General features: G+C 43.1%; 1 protein-coding gene across 1 annotated transcript in view; it reads right to left on the reverse strand.

The window, feature by feature from the left end:
* Positions 1-22,535, reverse strand: part of ZNF281 (zinc finger protein 281) — a 523,665-nt gene that overhangs the window by 14,761 nt on the left and 486,369 nt on the right. The window contains exons 7-8 of the mRNA XM_075278252.1: positions 10,827-10,976; positions 399-499 (exon numbers count right to left, since the gene is read on the reverse strand). Coding sequence (XP_075134353.1) covers positions 399-499; positions 10,827-10,976 — 251 coding nt within the window. The remainder of the gene's footprint in view (positions 1-398; positions 500-10,826; positions 10,977-22,535) is intronic.

The following is a 22,535-nucleotide window of genomic DNA, read 5'->3' on the forward strand; positions in this document are numbered from 1 at the left end:
TGGCACAACAGAAAGAAATCCTGTTTGGGTGAGCTCATTTATCGAGTGTTTTACAAATAAGGGTGGTGTTTATTGGAAATTGGACATGTCTGAAAATCCACCAATATTTTGGCTCATTTTTTTCTCCTAGTCTAAGACAAGTAATAAGTAAAGTCTGTAGGTGTAAAGTTAGACTAGGCAGTGTAACCAAGCCAGATTTATCAAAGAACATTAGACACTGGTGTAGTTGAATGCTGTCTAGTCTATTTTAGTCAATCTGTCCTGGTGTGTCTGTACCATGTTTTGCACTCGAGCTTTTCACTATCTACCACACATTCCCTGGTGCCTAAGATGCATATGAGATAAACCTAGGGAAAATATATTGTCAATACTGAACAGTTAATATTGAGTTGTCTCACCTGGCAAATTTATTGTATCAAGCGGCAAAACTTGAACTCCGTGTGTGGGGTATCCTAATGGTGAGTTTGGAAGTGCTATCAAAATATTCTCAGTGTGTTCTCTATGAAGAAAGTATATAGAAGTATCATATTAAATGGAGTTTCTCCAAACCAAATAAAACTTGAAAAAGATATAGGAGTTTATTTAGTCTTTTATTCTGTAGGGGATTACAAGCCACAACTCTCAAACATTTTAATAGCTAATAGTAGTAATTAGAATAATAGGTACAAATAAGTTACAGGATTACACTGCACTGTTCTAAGCTACTACAGCACAAACCAAATGCCACTAGTGGAATAAAAAAAGCTAGCAGAACCCATTGAAATCAAAAGGAGGCTTTTTTTTCCACATGGAAAATTCCACACCAAATTCCTCAACATTTTCCTCCATGTGAATGCACCCTTGGAGTTCAGTCCTGGAGTCCTGCAACTAAACCATCATTAACCCCTTAGTGACCAGCCTATTTTGGACCTTAATGACCAAGCCAAATTTTGGAAATTTGCCCTGTGTGATTTTATCAGTGAATAATTCTGTAACAGTATAGCGCATCCAAGCGATTTTGATATTGTTTTTTCGTGACATGTTGTACTTTACTGAGAAGGTAAAATTAGGCTGATATAACTTGTGTAAATTTATTAAAAAACTCGCAAATGCTGAAAATTTTGAAATTTTTTCAAATGTTTTCCATTTTCAGCTGCGATATCTGACATATGCATAATAATACAGGGCAAAAAAATTAGTAGTTATATACTTCCGAATGTTCTTTTTGTGTTTCAAGCATATTTGAAATAATTTTAACATATTTGAGTAACTTAGACAATTTACAAGTTTATCAAGTTTATAAGCAAATTTTGGAAATTTGGAGTATGTGATTTTTTCCTATACCATGCAATGTTTGCAGACAGGAATTGGTGGCATAATGACAGAAACTCCCATTAAATGACCCAATTTGTAAAACTAGACCCCTTCAGGTATTCTTTGAGGGGTTTAGTGAGCATTTTGATCAAACAAATATTATTTTGCAAGAATTATTACAAATGATGAAAAAAATTACATTTTAATTTTCTTCAAATATGTGTCATTTTAAAGCCAGTTTTTTTGCACACAACACATCAAAAAGAAGAAACACACCCCAAAATATATCACCCTACTTCTCCCGTGTTAAATAATGTACACTTTGTGGCCTTAGTCCTATGTACGCACATACAGTAGGGCCCAAGAGGTAGGGAGGGCCAAATGGATTTCAAAACACAAATTTTACTTGCAGATATTTTAGGCCCATTGCACATTTGAACAAGATTTCAGTTACCAAAGCAATTGAAAACCCCCATAAATGACCCCATTTTATAAACTAGACCCCTTAAGGTATTCATTGAGGGGTATAGTGAGTACTTTTACCCCATAAGTTTTTAGAAATGTTGCGTCAAACAAAAAAAAAATCATATTTTTTTACACAAAAGTGTCATTTTATAGGCAGTTTTTTTTTGGAAATAACACATGAAAATGAAGAAAAACACTCCAAAGTAGATTACTCCATTTCTCCTGTGTTCAAAAACGTACACTTTGTGGCCTTAATTCTATGTACAGACGCACGGTAGGGCCCAAAAAGAAGGGAGCACCAGCTGGATTTCAAGACACAATTTTTGCTTCTAAATGTTTCAGGCCCATTGCGCATTCAAACAAGATTTGAGTTACCTAAACAATTGAAACCCCCCCATAAATGACACCATTTTATAAACTGGACCCCTTGAGGTATTCATTGAGGGGTATAGTGAGTATTTTGACCCCATAGGTTTTAAAAGAATTTGTGTCAAACAAAAAATTCTCATATTTTTTACACAAAAGAGTCATTTTAAAGGTAGTTTTTTTTTACACACAAGGCATGAAAATAAAGAAAAACACCCCAAAATAGATGGCCCCATTTCTCCCGTGTTCAAAAATGTACACTTTGTGGCCTTAATCTTATGTACGGACGCACGGTAGGGCCCAAAGAGATGGGAGCACCAACTGAATTTCAAGACACAAATTTTGCTTGCAGATATTTCAGGCCCATTGCACATTCAAACAAGATTTAATACCAAAACAATTGAAAACCCCCCATAAATGACCCCATTTTATAAACTAGACCCCTTAAGGTATTCATTGAGGGGTATAGTGAGTAGTTTGACCTTATAGCCGTTTCACAGATTTTACTAACCTTGGGATGTGTAGGTTAAAAATTACTAAACTGTCCCTTTATCCCCAAAGTTTTCATTTTCACAAGGGGTTAAAAGAGAAAAAGCCCTCCACAGTTTGTTACACAATTTCTCCTGAACACGGCAATACCTCATATTTGGCCATAATCTGCTGTATGGGGACACGGTGGGGCTCAGAATGGAAAGAGCGCTATTTGGGTTTTGGAGAGCAGATTTTGCTGGAATAGTTTTCAGGGGCCATGTCGCATTTGCTGAGCCCCTAAAGTATCAATACAATGCAAACCCCTCAAAAGTGACCCCATTTTAAAAACTACACCCATCAAAGAATGTATCAAGGGGTATTATCATTTTGAGCCTAAAAATGCTTCCCAAAAATTAATGTACAAAATGAAAATTGAAATTTTGAAAGAAATCTGCCATTTCGGTGCCCAATACGTTGCACCCACTTTGTGTTGTCAGAGACCTGCACTCCTGAAACTATTAAGTGGGCCATCCCGATGGGGCAAAAATTATATATGTGGGTGTAAACTGCTGCTTGGGCACTCAGCAGGGCTCAGAAGGGAAGGAGCACTGCGCTTTTTAGCTTTTGGGGTACAGATGTAGAGGGACCCTCTGGGCACCATGATGTTTTTGCAGAGCCCTGGAGGTTCCAGTAAACTGGAATTCCCTAAGAAGTGACCCCATTTTGTAGGGGCAATTTTAGGGTCTCTGCAAATGTGATACGGTGTCCAAACACCAACAACCTAAATCTGCACTCCAAAAGCACATATCGCTCCTTCACATCTGCGCCCTGCTGTGTGCCCAAATGGCAGTGTATGCCGACATGTATGACACTGGTGTACCCCGGATAACGTACTTAATGTCATATGTGAGTAGAAATGGCTGTTTGGGCACAGCCGGGGACAGAAGGGAAGGAGCGCTATTTTGGTTTTTGGAGCACAGTTTGGTTTTTGGACGTCACTTTTGCAAAGACCCTGAATTGCCAATAAAGTGGAATCCGCAGACGTCACCCCATTTTGGACACTAGCCCACTGATGGGATTTATCAAGTGGCGTAGCGAGCGTTTTTAACCCTTGAGTGTTGGATTTATTTAGTTTCCAGAAATGAAATCGCAAATGATAATGAGAAGTTAAAAATGAAATTTTTCCAGAGATTCGCCATTTTAGTGCCCAATATGTTGTGCCCAACTTCTGTCAGCAGAGACACTCCAAAAACTGGTAAGAGGGTATCCCGGACACAACAGTTTTCAGAGTGTTCATCTCTGATACGAGTCGGACACAACATATTACGCACTGAAATGACCGATTCCTGGAAAAATTGTCATTTTCACTTCTCACAATCAGCTTCGTATTCATTTATGGATAATAAGTTATAGCAACTGTTGGGGACATTAAAGTGTCCTCATAAGAGTATGTTGCAGAGTTCCAAATTAGATAATTAATTAACAGGCCTAGATGGCCTGCAGCCATTTTCATTAAGCCTGGAGAACTGATTAAACACAAGATGGTAGTGTATCAAAAGAGTTCTGCTTTATTATAAGAAAAAGGTAGTTTAAATACATTACAGACAAAGAGCTGGCTTGGCTATTCTAATCAGGTACAACATAATTGGTTATAGAGATATAAGACAAGCCTGGCACATGGCTATTGGCTGAGGCTCATTATAATTTTCCACACTGGGATGGACTTTCCCATGAAACAAAGAAGGATTTGAACTACTTATGTGTGAGCTAACATCCCAGACTGTCTATATGTGTATATCATGGCAAAAGAGATAAGATGACATGTTCCAACTTAATTAACAATAAGCTACATAGATCCTGTCTATACAAACTCTAAGTGACCTTCATAAACCATAAAATATGACAGAGTGCCCAGATACCATAAAATTAATACTTTTGTCGGTTATGTGTCCATACATCATGTAAAGGAGGTAAGAGATATACAAAGTCAGCTGCATCTTCTCAAAATGAGGCCCTTGAGAGATAAGGATTAGCAACCTCTGCATTAACGTTCATTATCACATTCCTTAAAGTCTAACAAAGGGCCTCCTTGACTTAAGCAGAAAAATCAGTTTATATGTGAAAGAGTATAAGATGGCTGCCAAAATACAAAGATGGAGGACTTAACTCTAACAGCAACACTTGGGGGTTAAAAATGCTCTTTGTACCCCTGAATAAATCCTTCAGGGGTGTAGTTTCCAAAATAAGGTCTCATATCAGGGGATTCCACTTTACTGGCGTTTCAGCTCTACAAAAGTGTCATGGCATCCAAAAACCAAACCGTCTGTGCTCCAAAAACCCAATAACCCTTCTTCCCTTCTGTTCCCGGCTGTGCCCTAATATCAGTTAATACCCACATATGACATTACGTCCGATATAACGGGTACACCAGTGTCATACATGTGTCATACCTGTGGCATAAACTGCAGTTTGGGCACACAGCAGGGCGCAGAAGGGAAGGAGCGCGATGCGGCTTTTGGAGTACAGATTCAGATGTTTGGTATCTGGATGCCATGTCATGTTTGTAGAGCCTGTAAGGTACCAGAAAAGTGGATTCCCCAAAGGAGTGACCCCATTTTGAAACTGCACTCAAAGAATTTCTCAGGGGGTGTAGTGAGTATTGGTATCCCAGACATGACTGCACAGCGGATGGCGAAGAGTGAATATATAAGCTGTGCAGAGGACATTGCAGACACCAAATTCCCTACTATGTCCCAGTAGCTCCTATGGTTGGGGGAGTCACTTTGGGGGTCACTTCTGGTGTCTGTTCCCTCATAAGCTGTAAATCTGGGGTGTCCCCTGATATTCGCTCGCACAGCTTATATATTCCCTTCCTGACGCAGCCAGTCGTGTTCTAATGATTTGGCGATTTTTGCGGGTTTTTGTCTTCACATTGTTAGATGCTATATTTTCTTTATTTTTCTGGTGATGTGGCCATATAAGGGCTTGTTGTTTGCGGGATGAGGTGTATTTTGTAATGACACCATTTTTGGGTGCCTACAATCTATTGAATACATTTTATTAACTCTTTTTCTGCTGGATTTAAAAAAATAAAATCAATTCTGGCATTGAATTTTCCCTTTTAAATTTTGCGCCATGCAGCGTACAGTAAAAGTAACATGTGTCCTTTATTCTGCGGGTCAGTACGGTTACGGCGATACCTCATTTATAGTATTTTTTTATGCGATACTAAGTCTGCAGAACAAAAACACATTTGGGGACATAAATCAGTGATTTTTGCATCGCCATCTTCTGAGAGGCGTAACATTTTTATTTCTCAGTTGACAGTGTTGGTTGAGGGCTTATTTTTTGCGGGACAACCTGCGCTTTTTATTGGTACTATTGTGGGGTGCATATGAGTTTTTGATCACTTTTTATAGCATATTTTCTAAGGTGAGATGGCAAAAAATCACTACTTCCGGCGGGTTTTTTCCATTTTTTTCCCCCGACGTTTACCGTATACATTAAATATTATTTCAGTTTTATTGTACAGATTGTTACGGACATGGCGATACCAAATATGTATTGTTTTTATTAATTTTTAGTTGTTTTTTTTTACATAACTCATTTTCTATAGAAAAAAGGAGATTTTTGGGGCTTTATAACTTTATTCATTTTTTTCAAAAGCTTTATTTATTTTTCACTTTTTATTTCACTTTTTTATGTGTCTCTTTTAGGACACTTGATTCAGCAATGATTTCATTGCTGAATCAGTATTACAGGCTGGAGACACAGGAGACAGGCTGCACGTGTCTCCAGTCTGTAACAGGAAGCCAAGCGATGTAGACGCATCGCTTGGCTTCCTGAGTACTGGGGACAGGATCAACCAGGTAACGGGGGCTCAGGCAGTCTGGGGTCACTGGCCAGACCCCAGACTGCATGTTTTGTATATCGGCACCCCCCGATCTCGCTGCAGGGGGTGCCGATCTGACCGGCACCATCACGGAACCGCTTCAGTTCCGTGATCATGTTTGATCACGGAACTGAAGGGGTTAAAAAAAAGAACATCGGAGCCCCCTCCGATGGGGGGTTATGGAGCAAGGTCTTAGCTATAAGATATAGCTAAGACTTGCTCCAACTACGTCGGCACTGACAGGGAATCCTTCCCTGACTGCCCGACGTAGTTTTCCTATAGGGCAGTCAGGAAGGACCTGTCAGTGCCGACGTAGATTCCCTATGGGCCGGTCGTTAAGAGGTTAAACATAGAAATGGCTGGGATACATAGTATCAGGTTTGCTTTAGGACATATTGGTAATTTAGTGACTCCATATTTGTTGAAAGATTCTTTTTACAGAAGAACTCACAAAGAAATTTCTATTCTCGGAAAGTTGTATGTCGTAAACTGTAGTGAAGGTAATTGCCTTACAACTGGCTGTATTTGTTATCCACTTTTTTCTGTTCCTCAGCTGTGTCATGTGACCAACAAAAAACTGTCTGAAACTGTCCAATAGAAAAACTGTCTTTGTTGTCCATCTCATCCCAGCTTTACATTTTTTAAGCATGCTATTTTATTTTAAAATAAAAAAGGCTTAAAAGGGCAAAAATACAGTTTATCTGTTAAACAATTGCAAAATCTCCCTCTATTGATTTACTGTACACACATTCAGGAATATGCTGTCAATTGAAGAATCTGAGGTTCGGTCACATGACACAGTTTATGACCAAGTGTATAGCTCACAAATACAGCCACAATTACCTGCACTTCATATTACTATATATATATATATATATATATATATATATATATATATATATATATATATATTTATCAACATTGCAGTGTTGGTAAAGTAAGGATGTTTAACATAATTTACCAAATTTAAAAATTTACATATTTATCCTTTAATAGAATAGACATAGTTTTTTTGCACAGCCTTATATTTATGATGTATGTTTGGCAAAAAATGTTAAAATTGTTTAAAATCCTGTTTTTTAAGGTATCAATTCAGTTCTGAAGTGGTGTTGGAGGGCTAAACATTAGAAACTGTCGCATACAAACTTCATTTCAAAAAGTATTCCAAACACTCTTTAAAAAGTTTGTTTTAACTGTTGTGAAGAACAGAAAAGGAGTCTGTCAGCAGTAAAATCCAAATCAGACTAGAGACAGCACCTTGTTGGGCAGCTTCTTCTAAGAATAAAATGGTGAATTTTCATGAAAATTGAGCTGCAATACAGAATAAGAATGGCAGCTTTGGAAAGTTCATTAGCTGCCCTACAAGGTACTGCCATTAGTTTGATACCAATTTTCTTGCTGACAGACTCCTTTTAGGGGTCAACAGAGTAAATACCTCAAATAAGCTAAAAATGCCTTCCTACACTACGCTTTTTATGGGGGGTGATTAGGAGTGGCTTATTTGAGCACTTTCAGCACAGCATTCTATATCTCTCTGTGCCAGGAGAAGATGTGACAGAGAGAGAGGAAATATAAAGTTACAAGCATCATCTGGTCCCAATGATTTTCTCTCAAATACTAAGGTTGCAATGTTCAGCTTTAGGGCAGCCCTTAAATTAATGGGCTGAAGACACAAGGTTCAGCTTTGTAGCCCGTGAATTTATGTGGGTTGAACAGGAAGCAGTTAAATTCATCCCCTAGACCAGGGGTAGGCAACCTTTTTTGTTCGGTGTGCCGATTTAAATTAAAAAATCAAAGATGAGGTCCTCGGAGTGCCGGTCAATAATTGTAAAGCTGACGACACCTACACTAAAGTCATATAGCACAAACCACAACATAGGGGAGCTGTCATACTGCGCTCCCAGCCACATGCACTTACCACTATTTGCCTGGATACACACGTTCTTTTCCATTAGAAGCAATGTAAGTACATGCGTAACCCACAATTAGTGGTAATGTATGTGACTGGGAGCAGAGTAAGGTCATACCTGTAGAGCGCTGACACACAATGTACCTGGATGCTCCATCCAGTCCTTGGCCGTTAGTAACTTCAGTTTTCTGTAAGGGAGCGTTCACACTACCGTCGGTGTCCGACAGCTAGAGTCCACTGCTAATGTCCGTTCAAAATCTTGTGCGGATATTAGTATCGGACACTAGCTGTGTCCGTGACATTTTGCATTGATTTAAACGGACACCGGGTGCGTTCTTTTACTGTCTGTGGGTGTCCTTAACTGTCCGTTCTCAAAGATGTCCGACTTTTCAAGCGGACAGCAAAACCCGACATGTAGGTTTTTCTGTCCGCTTGAAAAGTCGGACATCTTTGGGAACGGACACTTAAGGACACCCACGAACAGTAAACGAACGCACCCGATGTCCATTTAAATCAATGCAAAATGTCACAGACACAGCTAGTGTCCGCTGCTAATGTTCACACAAGATTTTGAACAGACATTAGCAGTGGACACTAGCTGTCGGACACCGACGGTAGTGTGAACGCTCCCTAAGTGAAACGCAGATTAATTTGTCACTTTTAGTTCCTGGCGGTGCAGTAACAGCAAAACCCCAGCCAGGAATTAATGGGTGTCACACTTTCAACAAAGTGAATGCACTGGTGCCCAGGAACTGGATTTGGCTATAATTGCATCTAGTTACAGTGTCACCACCCAATAGAATCTCACTAAGACTGAGGCCCCACATTACAAAAATGCAGCTTTTTTATTGCAGATTTAGCTGCGTTGTTTTTTCCTTCAAAGCCAAGAATGGCTAGAAAACGAATGGGAAATATATAGGAAGCTTCTTATATGTCTCCCTTCTGCTCAATCTACTCCTGGCTTTGGCTCAAAAAAAACAGCAAAATCTGCAACGAAAAAAAGCTGTTTCTGCAACGTGGGGCTTTAGCCTAAGGCCCCCACGTTGTTGGAACACAGCCTTTTTTGTTACATATTTTGCTGTGTTCTTCTGAGCCTGAGCCAGGAGTAGATTAAGCAGAAGGGAAACGTATAAGAAGCTCCCTATATATTTCCCATTCCTTCTGTAGCCATTTTTAGCTTTGGTTTAAATAAACCGCATCAAAATCTGCAACAAAAATGCTGCATTTTTGCAACGTGGGACCTCAACCTTACGCCTCCTGCATACAAGTGGCACGCATGTGGTTTTCACTGACCTATACATTAAAAATGAATTGACAGGGCTGGAATTGCAGACAGATATAGGGGCTGTATAGGACAGATATAGGGGACGCATAGGACTGATATAGGACCTGCTCAATAGTTTTCAACTCTTCAATTTGGCCCAGATACACTGCCACAAAAAGAATGGCTGTATATATGGGTCAATTGAAATATATAGGTCTGTACTTTTATCCACAGTTGTAGATAAAGAGTCTGGTCATGTGCATTGCAGGTTAACTCAATGTGCCTCATATTAATAGCAGTTAACCCCATCATGTCCCTCACATTAACCCCCTGTGTGCTTTACATAATTGACACTGATATGTGAGACATATGGAGGTAATAAGTGAATATCTTCATTATATAGGTCCTTTATTAGTACCTCCATATGTCTCACATATCAGTAACACTTATGTGAGCAACACAGGGGTTAATGTGAGGAACATGATGGGGTTAACTGCTATTAATGTGAGGCACATGGAGTTACTAAAACTAAAGTAATAACCCCAAATGCCTGACAGTAATAAGAATAGTCAGTAACACACACATACCTGGTGTTGTGTTTGCTTTCACTTTGCTCCCCGGAGCTTCCTCTCCTCCTCAGGGCTGTAGACGGCAGGAGCTCCTCCTCACGTGTAACAGCAGGTCCAGGGAGCCCTTATCCTGTGCAGTGAGAGGCTCATCTCTGATTGGTGGGCAGGGAGAGAAGGGGGCATGTCCTACACCGCAGCTCTACCAGAGCACTGAAAGGACGTTCTCTCTCAATTTAGTGTATGAAAGTTGCGGGCTGGCTGCCGTGCCAGCAAAATATGCCTCACGTGCCACTCTTGGCACGCGTGCCAGGGGTTGCCGACCCCTGCCCTAGACCACTCCTGCCTAGGCCTGACCCTATACCAAATAAGACCATCAATCGATTTATAATGTCAATAAAAATAGGCTGAAGTGTTATATTGTACAAAATTAGAAAATTTGGTTGATTGTGCCTGGTATTGCATTTCCATTGAAGTGAATAGGGTGAGCTACAGTCTCATACAATCTGTGGCCACGTGTGAAAGTAGTAATATTTTCTTAATCCCATACAAGCCTTCTAATTACTTTTTGGTGATATAATATCCAGTTCCATGATTTACCGTTTTTTGTAGTGTTCATACTCCTTCTCCCGACGGGCTTGGGCTGTTTCCAGATCATCCTTTGCCAAATATTCCTTGAGATTATGAACAGTTACTCCCTTTGGCTTGGAGGGGCATTTACATTTGTTCTTTTGGAAAGTGAATTCATACCTGAAAAATAAATCATATATTTACAATGGTAGATTTTGTAGATTATTGACATTGGTAGATTATTGACATTGGATCACCAATGTTGGCAATCCATCTTTAGAGACTGATTTGACCTTTTAAAAATGCAGAAGACTGAATGTGAAGGACCTGAGCTCCAAAATTAAAAGATGACTCCTCTTGCTAGAACTGCGGTCCCTTCAGGCAGATGTGGCCTTCCTCCAGGAAACCCACTTTGATCAATCAGGTACTTTACAATTCGCCTGACAGTAATACTCCACTGCTTATTCTGCTCCTCACTATCAGATGGTGTATCCATCCTATTTTCCTGTTCCATTACGGTTACTGCTTTCTACCTAGACCCTCACGGCAGGTTTATTATATTAGAGGACCTTCTCCATGGCATGCCAGATATTGTTTGCAATGTCTAGCTCTTGTACACCCACCAAGTGTCCTTTTACGCCGAGCCCTGAGCAGCTGTGGTCATACTCTAATGTGGCCTTGTTATTAGACAGAGATTTCAATATGATTTTCTCAAAACGGGTGGACCGGCTATCCCTTGATGATAGACCTCCACAGGGTTCTCAGCCTAAGCTTTCTAAAGAGTTCCGCTGCGTGATCAGATCTCATACGTTATATGAGTTGTGGCGAGTGGACAACCTCACACTCGTTCTTACATGTTTTTCTCTCATCCAATTGATTATTTTTTGGCAATACTCTAACCCTCCACTTAGTCACCAGAGTGGAGGGGCATCTTATTTTCTGGTTGGACCACACCTCAGTGATAGTCTGCCTTCTCTGGCGTCCCCGTCCCACACAGATGTTGCCACTGGTGAGTTAAAGGGGTTGTCCCACGTCGCATACTTACCAGTCTTCGTTTCTGTGAATTCTTCTGTCTTCCGGCTTTGTTTCGTCATTGGTGGGCGGGGTCACATATGCAAAGCCAAGCGGCGAGATGCCGCCGGCCCTGCGTGCGCGCTCATACACCAGTCTAGCCTTCACAGTGCAAATACAGACCCGACAGGGTGTCGGGTCTGTATTCGCATTGTGAAGGCTAGACTGGTGTATGAGCGCGCACGCAGGGCCGGCGGCATCTCGCCGCTTGGCTTTGCATATGTGACCCCGGAGCGGAATAACAGCATTGCTTCTGCCGCTGCTGGCTTCATGCAGGGCAGAAGCATAGCGATGTTGCTGGCTTCACCTGTGCCGGCGTCTAACTGTCCCCGGCATCCGCCTCTCTATTACAGCGGATGCCAGGGAGTGTTAGACGCCGGCACAGGTGAAGCCAGCAACATCGCTATGCTTCTGCCCCCCCCCCCCCCCCCGGAATAGCAGCATCGCTTCTGCCGCTGCTGGCTTCATGCAGGGCAGAAGCATAGCGATGTTGCTGGCTTCACCTGTGCCGGCATCTAACCCTGCATTGGCGGCCCCTTCCCCCAAAGGGTAAACTACCCCCCCCCCCTCCAGGCTCGCTCCCGTGCACTTAGCCCCTCCTCCCTCCCCCTGAGAGAATCCTGAAACATCACTTGACTCAGGAGCAGCTAGGTCAGGGCTGTGGCCAGAAAAAAAATAAAGTAAGATAGTGGCCAAACAAAGCAATTTTCCTGAAGCAGTGTATTTAGGAAAAGTCTTACATCCACATTATCAAGCATTATAGATAGGATAATTGTGACTGGACAACCCCTTTAATGGGTACCTACTTAAAAGGCCTTCTTCCTAAAATGCCCAAATCCTCGATGTGCCTCTCTAACCAGCTACAAAAAAACCCCAAGGAATCTGTTTTTTTAGACGCGGTTTTATGGGAGGCACACAAGGCCATCATTCGAGCGCATTGTATTGTTTTGGCAACAACTTTAAAAAAGGATAGGGTAGCTAGGGAACGGGCTCAGAGAATTAAAATTCAATCCCTTACGCCTCGCCTAGCGATCTATTCCTCCCTCTCAACTGTTCGTTAGTTGATGGTGGCCTGGGTGGATTTGAGAGACTTAACAAATCACATGGTGCAACGCCTCCTACTATATACTCACCAGTGTTAGGGCTCGTTCACATCAGCGTTCTCCTCTCTGTAGTTCAGGTTTCCGTTTCCTGCCTAAAACAGAGGCAGGAGACGGAAACTTGCAGGAGTCTTTCTCACCCATTCATTTGAATGGGTGAGAAAGCTGTCCGGCCGTGAGCGGCAGTGAGCGTTTTGCGCTCTCCGCCGCGAAACCGGGTTTTTTAATCCAGACACAGAGTCGGACATGCAGTACTCTGTGTCCGGATTAAAAAATCCGGTTTCGCGGCGGAGAGCATAAAACGCTCACCGCCGCCCACAGCCGGATCCGGTCTGAGCTTTCCGACTTCTGGCATGCAGAAGACGGAAAGCTCAGAACAGACAGGTGAATGCTAGTGTGAACCTAGCATTACTATGAACTGTGGCAACAAAGATCATACCCTCTTGGCTAAACTCCCTCTATTCCCTAATGTCTCCCTCTACAGTCCTATGAAAAAGTTTGGGCACCCCTATTAATCTTAATCATTTTTAGTTCTAAATATTTTGGTGTTTGCAACAGCCATTTCAGTTTGATATATCTAATAACTGATGGACACAGTAATATTTCAGGATTGAAATGAGGTTTATTGTACTAACAGAAAATGCGCAATATGCATTAAACCAAAATTTGACCGGTGCAAAAATATGGGCACCTCAACAGAAAAGTGACATTAATATTTAGTACATCCTCCTTTTGCAAAGATAACAGCCTCTAGTCGCTTCCTGTAGCTTTTAATCAGTTCCTGGATCCTGGATGAAGGTATTTTGGACCATTTCTTTCTACAAAACAATTCAAGTTCAGTTAAGTTTGATGGTCGCCGAACATGGACAGCCCGCTCTCAAATGATCTGAAAACAAAGATTGTTCAACATAGTTGTTCAGGGGAAGGATACAAAACGTTGTCTCAGAGATTTAACCTGTCAGTTTCCACTGTGAGGAACATAGTAAGGAAATGGAAGACCACATGGACAGTTCTTGTTAAGCCCAGAAGTGGCAGGTCAAGAAAAATATCAGAAAGGCAGAGAAGAAGAATGGTGAGAACAGTCAAGGACAATCCACAGACCACCTCCAAAGAGCTGCAGCATCATCTTGCTGCAGATGGTGTCACTGTGCATCGGTCAACTATACAGCGCACTTTGCACAAATAGAAGCTGTATGGGAGAGTGATGAGAAAGAAGCCGTTTCTGCACGTACGCCACAAATAGAGTTGCCTGAGGTATGAAAAAGCACATTTGGACAAGGCAGCTTCATTTTGGAAACAAAAATTGAGTTGTTTGGTTATAAAAAAAGGCGTTATGCATGGCGTCCAAAAAGAAACAGCATTCCAAGAAAAACACATGCTACCCACTGTAAAATTTGGTGGAGGTTCCATCATGCTTTGAGGCTGTGTGGCCAATGCCGGCATCGGGAATCTTGTTAAAGTTGAGGGTCGCATGGATTCCACTCAGTATCAGCAGATTCTTGAGAATAATGTTCAAGAATCAGTGACGAAGTTGAAGTTACGCCGGGGATGGATATTTCAGCAAGACAATGATCCAAAACAACGCTCCAAATCCTCAGGCATTCATGCAGAGGAACAATTACAATGTTCTGGAATGGCCATCCCAGTCCCCAGACCTGAATATCATTGAACATCTGTGGGATGATTTGAAGCGGGCTGTCCATGCTCGGCGACCATCAAACTTAACTGAACTTGAATTGTTTGTCCAAAATACCTTTATCCAGGATCCAGGAACTGATTAAAAGCTACAGGAAGCGACTAGAGGCTGTTATCTTTGCAAAAGGAGGATGTACTAAATATTAATGTCACTTTTCTGTTGAGGTGCTCATATTTTTGCACCGGTCAAATTTTGGTTTAATGCATATTGCGCATTTTCTGTTAGTACAATAAACCTCATTTCAATCCTGAAATATTACTGTGTCCATCAGTTATTAGATATATCAAACTGAAATGGCTGTTGCAAATACCAAAATATTTAGAACTAAAAATGATTAAGATTAATAGGGGTGCCCAAACTTTTTCATAGGACTGTATTTGCCCTCAGTTTAAGCTGGGGCACAAGTAGAAGAACTTCATACTGTGGGGAAATTGGAGTCGAACATTATAATGTGGGGGCATATCATGTTAGGGTGACTGTAGGTGCATTATGTTGTGTGGGGGCACAAAGAAAAATGGATGTGAATGAGTGGAGTTAACGTAAAAGTGGGTGGAGATAAACTTGAAGCTTTGCACATTTTGTCCCTCTTTCTTTTCTTTGAAAATGGGGAGGTATGACTTATGTCCTACCTGTATCTTGTGCAACCTAAAACCTGAGCAAGGCATCCTGTGAACCCTGAAACCTGAATCTGATCCTGTGATTCCTGAAACCCGCCTGGTGCTCATGTGATTGACAGATATTGGGGAACTGCAAGAACTGCATCGTATAGGACCCAGATCGGCTCTGCAGTGAGTGCTAGGAGGCTTTATCATCCTCAGTTACAAGGGAGATCAGCAAAAAAAAAATATGTGGAAATGGGAAGGGAGTAGGGGGCACAATGTGTTAAAAAAAGACAGGAAATACTATTTTAAAAAAATACTTTAATAGTACTCTGTGCTATTAAAATAACTGGAAAATGTGAAAAACAGATACTATCCCTTTTACAATTTTTGTTACATTTTAACAAATATTAAAATAAATAAATAAATAAATTAGAATCAAATCAAAATAAAGCAAAAAATGATCCAAACTCCCGAACAAATAAAAAAGTTATAGCTTTCAAAAGAGCAGGAACTTAGAAAACCCTAAATATGTCCAGTCATGAACCAGAGAAAATGGTCTGGTCATGGAATATCTACACAGGTGATGAAGATTCTTCTAAATGCTTCTACTGTACGTACAATATCTCCCCTGTATATGGAGTTATACCGTAGACACCACATGATTTATATTGCCTTGGTGGTGCAAGAGATAACAGCAATAGTCACCTTTGGAAATCAGGGTCCTTCTTATTACCCTGTATATGGAAATAGAAAAAAAATGAAACATCACAGCAATACTTAAGAAACATGGGTGAAAATCATGGAAAATCCATAAAGATGTACAAAGGGTCAATTTCCAGTTCTGTAATGGATTCATTTTTAAGCCTGAGTCCTGTATATGGTGTTTTCTGAAGGAATATATTCTGAAGGAAGGCTATTTCATGGTCATTCACTGTCTGGATGAAAAACATAACAATAATCAACACTATGGTGCCTAAAAGCGTTCAAAAGCATTCGATTTTTGGACATCATGCTGTGTAGTGAATAAGATCGTTTTTAAAATCCGATCTTCTATCATTAAAAAAAATCCCATTGAATTGCATTAAGATCAGAATTGGGATCGGGTTCAGATGGAAAATGATCAGAAATCGGATTTTAAAAACAATCCTGAAATCTGAAGATCGGCTCAACCCTATTGGAGAACTAAGCAAAGATCTTTTATGGATATAGGCTTCCTCCAATCCTTCTATCTCTTCATGTCATCCCAGACAGACTGGATGATCCTGAGATCAGGGCTATATCTGTGGGGGTGACATCATTACTTCCATGACTCCTCCTCCAAAGGGCAAAGGTCAAAACAAAAGAGATTTCTCTTTTGTTCATTTAATTTATTTTATTAGTAGACAAAAATAAACTATTAACACTTTTATTTTTAAATACTGTATGTTCTTACTTTGCAGTATTCTTCCCAGTCATGCCTAAAACTTTTGCACAGCACTATACTGTATATTCTTCCAAAGATTCAGAAGAATGGACAGTTGTCTCTAGGCTATCTCTGATGTATCTATTAAAGTGAATGGAAGCGAGGGCATATCTGCATTCACAAAGGGTTTGGCTACCTTCATCTCGGCTGCATTCACAATACTCCATGTTCTCAGTGTCTGCGGGGGGTCTCAACAGTTAGACCCCCACCAATCAGCAATTTCCACAAGATTTCTGGGCCTTAGGTGCACAGCACCCTCTGCGCTCCATCACGATATGCTGTCCATGGAAAACATGTACAGAACACAAATGAAAATCACTGATATGTGAATAAGCCCCTCAATAGGTCTGCCACCATACCTGGCTTTTCCACTTATTTACTTTATTAGTTGATCAGTACTTTGGCCCAAGTTTGCTATTTCTAATGTTAGTAATAGTTAAGTATTAAGGCTTAAAGTTCAGTGATAGCTGCTAGAGATGAGCGAACACTAAAATGTTCGAGGTTCGAAATTCGATTCGAACAGCCGCTCAATGTTCGTGTGTTCGAACGGGTTTCGAACCCCATTATAGTCTATGGGGAACATATACTCGTTAAGGTGGAAACCCAAATCCGTGTCTGGAGGGTCACCAAGTCCACTATGACACCACAGGAAATGATGCCAACACCTCTGGAATGACACTGGGACAGCAGGGGAAGCATGTCTGGGGGCATCTAACACACCAAAGACCCTCTATTACCCCAACATCACAGCCTAACAACTACACACTTTACACACTCAATACCACCTCTCTGACAGTAGGAAAACACCTTGAAACATGTGTATTTGGCACTTGCAGTGAGGAGAGCCTGTCACCAGCAGTGAATTTGGCCCTTGTAGTAAGTTGAGGTTGGCACCAACATTTGTTTTGAAAATCAGGGTGGATTGAGCCTCTAACCAGCAGAGTTTGGGCAAATTCATGGTGGAGGGAGCCTCTAAACACCCCAGTTTGGGCAAATTCATGGTGGAGGGAGCCTCTAAAAACCCCAGTTTGGACCAATTCATGGTGGAGGGAGGCTCTAAAAACCTCAGTTTGGACCAATTCATGGTGGAGGGAGCCTCTAAACAGCCCAGTTTGGGCAAATTCATGATGGAGGGAGCCTCTAAAACCCCCAATTTGGACCAATTCATGGTGGAGGGAGCCTCTAAACAGCCCAGTTTGGGCAAATTCATGGTGGAGGGAGCCTCTAAAAAACCCAGTTTGGACCAATTCATGGTGGAGGGAGCCTCTAAAACCCCAGTTTGGACCAATTAATGGTGGAGGGAGCCCCTAAACAGCCAAGTTTTGGGAAATTCATGGTGGAGGGAGCCTCTAAAAAACCCAGTTTGGACCAATTCATGGTGGAGGGAGCCTCTAAACAGCCCAGTTTGGGCAAATTCATGGTGGAGGGAGCCTCTAAAAACCCCAGTTTGGACCAATTCATGGTGGAGGGAGCCTCTAAAAAACCCAGTTTGGACCAATTCATGGTGGAGGGAGCCTTTAAACAGCCCAGTTTGGGCAAATTCATGGTGGAGGGAGCCTCTAAAAACCCCAATTTGGACCAATTCATGGTGGAGGGAGCCTCTAAACAGCCCAGTTTGGGCAAATTCATGGTGGAGGGAGCCTCTAAAAACCCCAGTTTGGACCAATTCATGGTGGAGGGAGCCTCTAAAAAACCCAGTTTGGACCAATTCATGGTGGAGGGAGCCTCTAAACAGCCCAGTTTGGGCAAATTCATGGTGGAGGGAGCCTCTAAACAGCCCAGTTTGGGCAAATTCATGGTGGAGGGAGCCTCTAAAAACCCCAGTTTGGACCAATTCATGGTGGAGGGAGCCTCTAAAAACCCCAGTTTGGACCAATTCATGGTGGAGGGAGCCTCTAAAAACCCCAATTTGGACCAATTCATGGTGGAGGGAGCCTCTAAACAGCCCAGTTTGGGCAAATTCATGGTGGAGGGAGCCTCTAAAAACCCCAATTTGGACCAATTCATGGTGGAGGGAGCCTCTAAACAGCCCAGTTTGGGCAAATTCATGGTGGAGGGAGCCTCTAAAAAACCCAGTTTGGACCAATTCATGGTGGAGGGAGCCTCTAAACAGCCCAGTTTGGGCAAATTCATGGTGGAGGGAGCCTCTAAAAACCCCAGTTTGGACCAATTCATGGTGGAGGGAGCCTCTAAAAAACCCAGTTTGGACCAATTCATGGTGGAGGGAGCCTCTAAACAGCCCAGTTTGGGCAAATTCATGGTGGAGGGAGCCTCTAAACAGCCCAGTTTGGGCAAATTCATGGTGGAGGGAGCCTCTAAAAACCCCAGTTTGGACCAATTCATGGTGGAGGGAGCCTCTAAAAACCCCAGTTTGGATCAATTCATGGTGGAGGGAGCCTCTAAAAAACCCAGTTTGGACCAATTCATGGTGGAGGGAGCCTCTAAACAGCCCAGTTTGGGCAAATTCATGGTGGAGGGAGCCTCTAAACAGCCCAGTTTGGGCAAATTCATGGTGGAGGGAGCCTCTAAAACCCCCAATTTGGACCAATTCATGGTGGAGGGAGCCTCTAAACAGCCCAGTTTGGGCAAATTCATGGTGGAGGGAGCCTCTAAAAAACCCAGTTTGGACCAATTCATGGTGGAGGGAGCCTCTAAACAGCCCAGTTTGGGCAAATTCATGGTGGAGGGAGCCTCTAAAAACCCCAGTTTGGACCAATTCATGGTGGAGGGAGCCTCTAAAAAACCCAGTTTGGACCAATTCATGGTGGAGGGAGCCTCTAAACAGCCCAGTTTGGGCAAATTCATGGTGGAGGGAGCCTCTAAACAGCCCAGTTTGGGCAAATTCATGGTGGAGGGAGCCTCTAAACAGCCCAGTTTGGGCAAATTCATGGTGGAGGGAGCCTCTAAAAACCCCAGTTTGGACCAATTCATGGTGGAGGGAGCCTCTAAAAACCCCAGTTTGGATCAATTCATGGTGGAGGGAGCCTCTAAAAAACCCAGTTTGGACCAATTCATGGTGGAGGGAGCCTCTAAACAGCCCAGTTTGGGCAAATTCATGGTGGAGGGAGCCTCTAAACAGCCCAGTTTGGGCAAATTCATGGTGGAGGGAGCCTCTAAAAACCCCAGTTTGGACCAATTCATGGTGGAGGGAGCCTCTAAAAACCCCAGTTTGGACCAATTCATGGTGGAGGGAGCCTCTAAAAACCCCAATTTGGGCAAATTCATGGTGGAGGGAGCCTCTAAACAGCCCAGTTTGGGCAAATTCATGGTGGAGGGAGCCTCTAAAAACCCCAATTTGGACCAATTCATGGTGGAGGGAGCCTCTAAACAGCCCAGTTTGGGCAAATTCATGGTGGAGGGAGCCTCTAAAAAACCCAGTTTGGACCAATTCATGGTGGAGGGAGCCTCTAAACAGCCCAGTTTGGGCAAATTCATGGTGGAGGGAGCCTCTAAAAACCCCAGTTTGGACCAATTCATGGTGGAGGGAGCCTCTAAAAAACCCAGTTTGGACCAATTCATGGTGGAGGGAGCCTCTAAACAGCCCAGTTTGGGCAAATTCATGGTGGAGGGAGCCTCTAAAAACCCCAGTTTGGACCAATTCATGGTGGAGGGAGCCTCTAAAAACCCCAGTTTGGACCAATTCATGGTGGAGGGAGCCTCTAAAAACCCCAGTTTGGACCAATTCATGGTGGAGGGAGCCTCTAAAAAACCCAGTTTGGACCAATTCATGGTGGAGGGAGCCTCTAAACAGCCCAGTTTGGGCAAATTCATGGTGGAGGGAGCCTCTAAACAGCCCAGTTTGGGCAAATTCATGGTGGAGGGAGCCTCTAAACAGCCCAGTTTGGGCAAATTCATGGTGGAGGGAGCCTCTAAAAACCCCAGTTTGGACCAATTCATGGTGGAGGGAGCCTCTAAAAACCCCAGTTTGGATCAATTCATGGTGGAGGGAGCCTCTAAAAAACCCAGTTTGGACCAATTCATGGTGGAGGGAGCCTCTAAACAGCCCAGTTTGGGCAAATTCATGGTGGAGGGAGCCTCTAAACAGCCCAGTTTGGGCAAATTCATGGTGGAGGGAGCCTCTAAAAACCCCAGTTTGGACCAATTCATGGTGGAGGGAGCCTCTAAAAACCCCAGTTTGGACCAATTCATGGTGGAGGGAGCCTCTAAAAACCCCAATTTGGGCAAATTCATGGTGGAGGGAGCCTCTAAACAGCCCAGTTTGGGCAAATTCATGGTGGAGGGAGCCTCTAAAAACCCCAATTTGGACCAATTCATGGTGGAGGGAGCCTCTAAACAGCCCAGTTTGGGCAAATTCATGGTGGAGGGAGCCTCTAAAAAACCCAGTTTGGACCAATTCATGGTGGAGGGAGCCTCTAAACAGCCCAGTTTGGGCAAATTCATGGTGGAGGGAGCCTCTAAAAACCCCAGTTTGGACCAATTCATGGTGGAGGGAGCCTCTAAAAAACCCAGTTTGGACCAATTCATGGTGGAGGGAGCCTCTAAACAGCCCAGTTTGGGCAAATTCATGGTGGAGGGAGCCTCTAAAAACCCCAGTTTGGACCAATTCATGGTGGAGGGAGCCTCTAAAAACCCCAGTTTGGACAAATTCATGGTGGAGGGAGCCTCTAAAAACCCCAGTTTGGACCAATTCATGGTGGAGGGAGCCTCTAAAAAACCCAGTTTGGACCAATTCATGGTGGAGGGAGCCTCTAACCAGCCCAGTTTGGACCAATTCATGGTGGAGGGAGCCTCTAAACAGCCCAGTTTGGGCAAATTCATGGTGGAGGGAGCCTCTAAAAACCCCAATTTGGACCAATTCATGGTGGAGGGAGCCTCTAAACAGCCCAGTTTGGGCAAATTCATGGTGGAGGGAGCCTCTAAAAAACCCAGTTTGGACCAATTCATGGTGGAGGGAGCCTCTAACCAGCAGAGTTGTGGGAAAGCAGGGTGGAGGGAGCCTCTAACCAGCAGAGTTGGTGGAAATCAGGGTGGAGGGAGCCTCTAACCAGCAGAGTTGGGGGAAATCAGGGTGGAGGGAGCCTAGTATTAGCAGAATTGTGCAACGCTTATGGTGGATGAGTATGAGGATGCGGAGGAATTGGAAAGGTTGAGTACAGACATGGAGTTTCATATTGGGGTGCTTTACACAGGTGGGCACAAAAATGAAGGCTCTATCCAGTGGTGGTTCATTTTTATCAAAGTGAGCCGGTCGGCACTCTCAGCTGACAGACGGGTGCGCTTGTCAGTGATGATACCACCGGCTGCACTGAACACCCTCTCAGATAGGACGCTGGCGGCAGGACAGGACAGCACCTCCAAGGCATATAGGGCAAGTTCAAGCCACAGGTCCAACTTCGACACCCAATACGTGTAGGGCGCAGAGGGGTCGGAGAGGACAGGGCTGTGGTCGGAAAGGTATTCCCGCAACATGCGCCTATACTTCTCACGCCTGGTGACACTAGGACCCTCCGTGGCGGCACTTTGGCGAGGGGGTGCCATCAAGGTGTCCCAGACCTTAGACAGTGTGCCCCTCGTTTGTGTGGACCGGTGAGAACTTGGTCGCCTACTGGAGGAACTGCCCTCCCTGCCGCCAACGTCACATGCTGGAAACATCTCCATCATATTCTGCACCAATTGCCTGTGGCAAGCATTGATGCGATTGGCCCTTCCCTCTACCGGAATAAAAGACGAGATGTTGTTTTTATACCGGGGGTCAAGGATAGCAAAGATCCAGTACTGGTTGTCCTCCATGATTTTGACAATACGCTTGTCGGTTGTAAAGCACCCCAACATGAACTCAGCCATGTC

Source organism: Leptodactylus fuscus, chromosome 6 (genome assembly GCF_031893055.1).
Source record: "Leptodactylus fuscus isolate aLepFus1 chromosome 6, aLepFus1.hap2, whole genome shotgun sequence".
Classification (NCBI taxonomy): Eukaryota; Metazoa; Chordata; class Amphibia; order Anura; family Leptodactylidae; genus Leptodactylus; species Leptodactylus fuscus.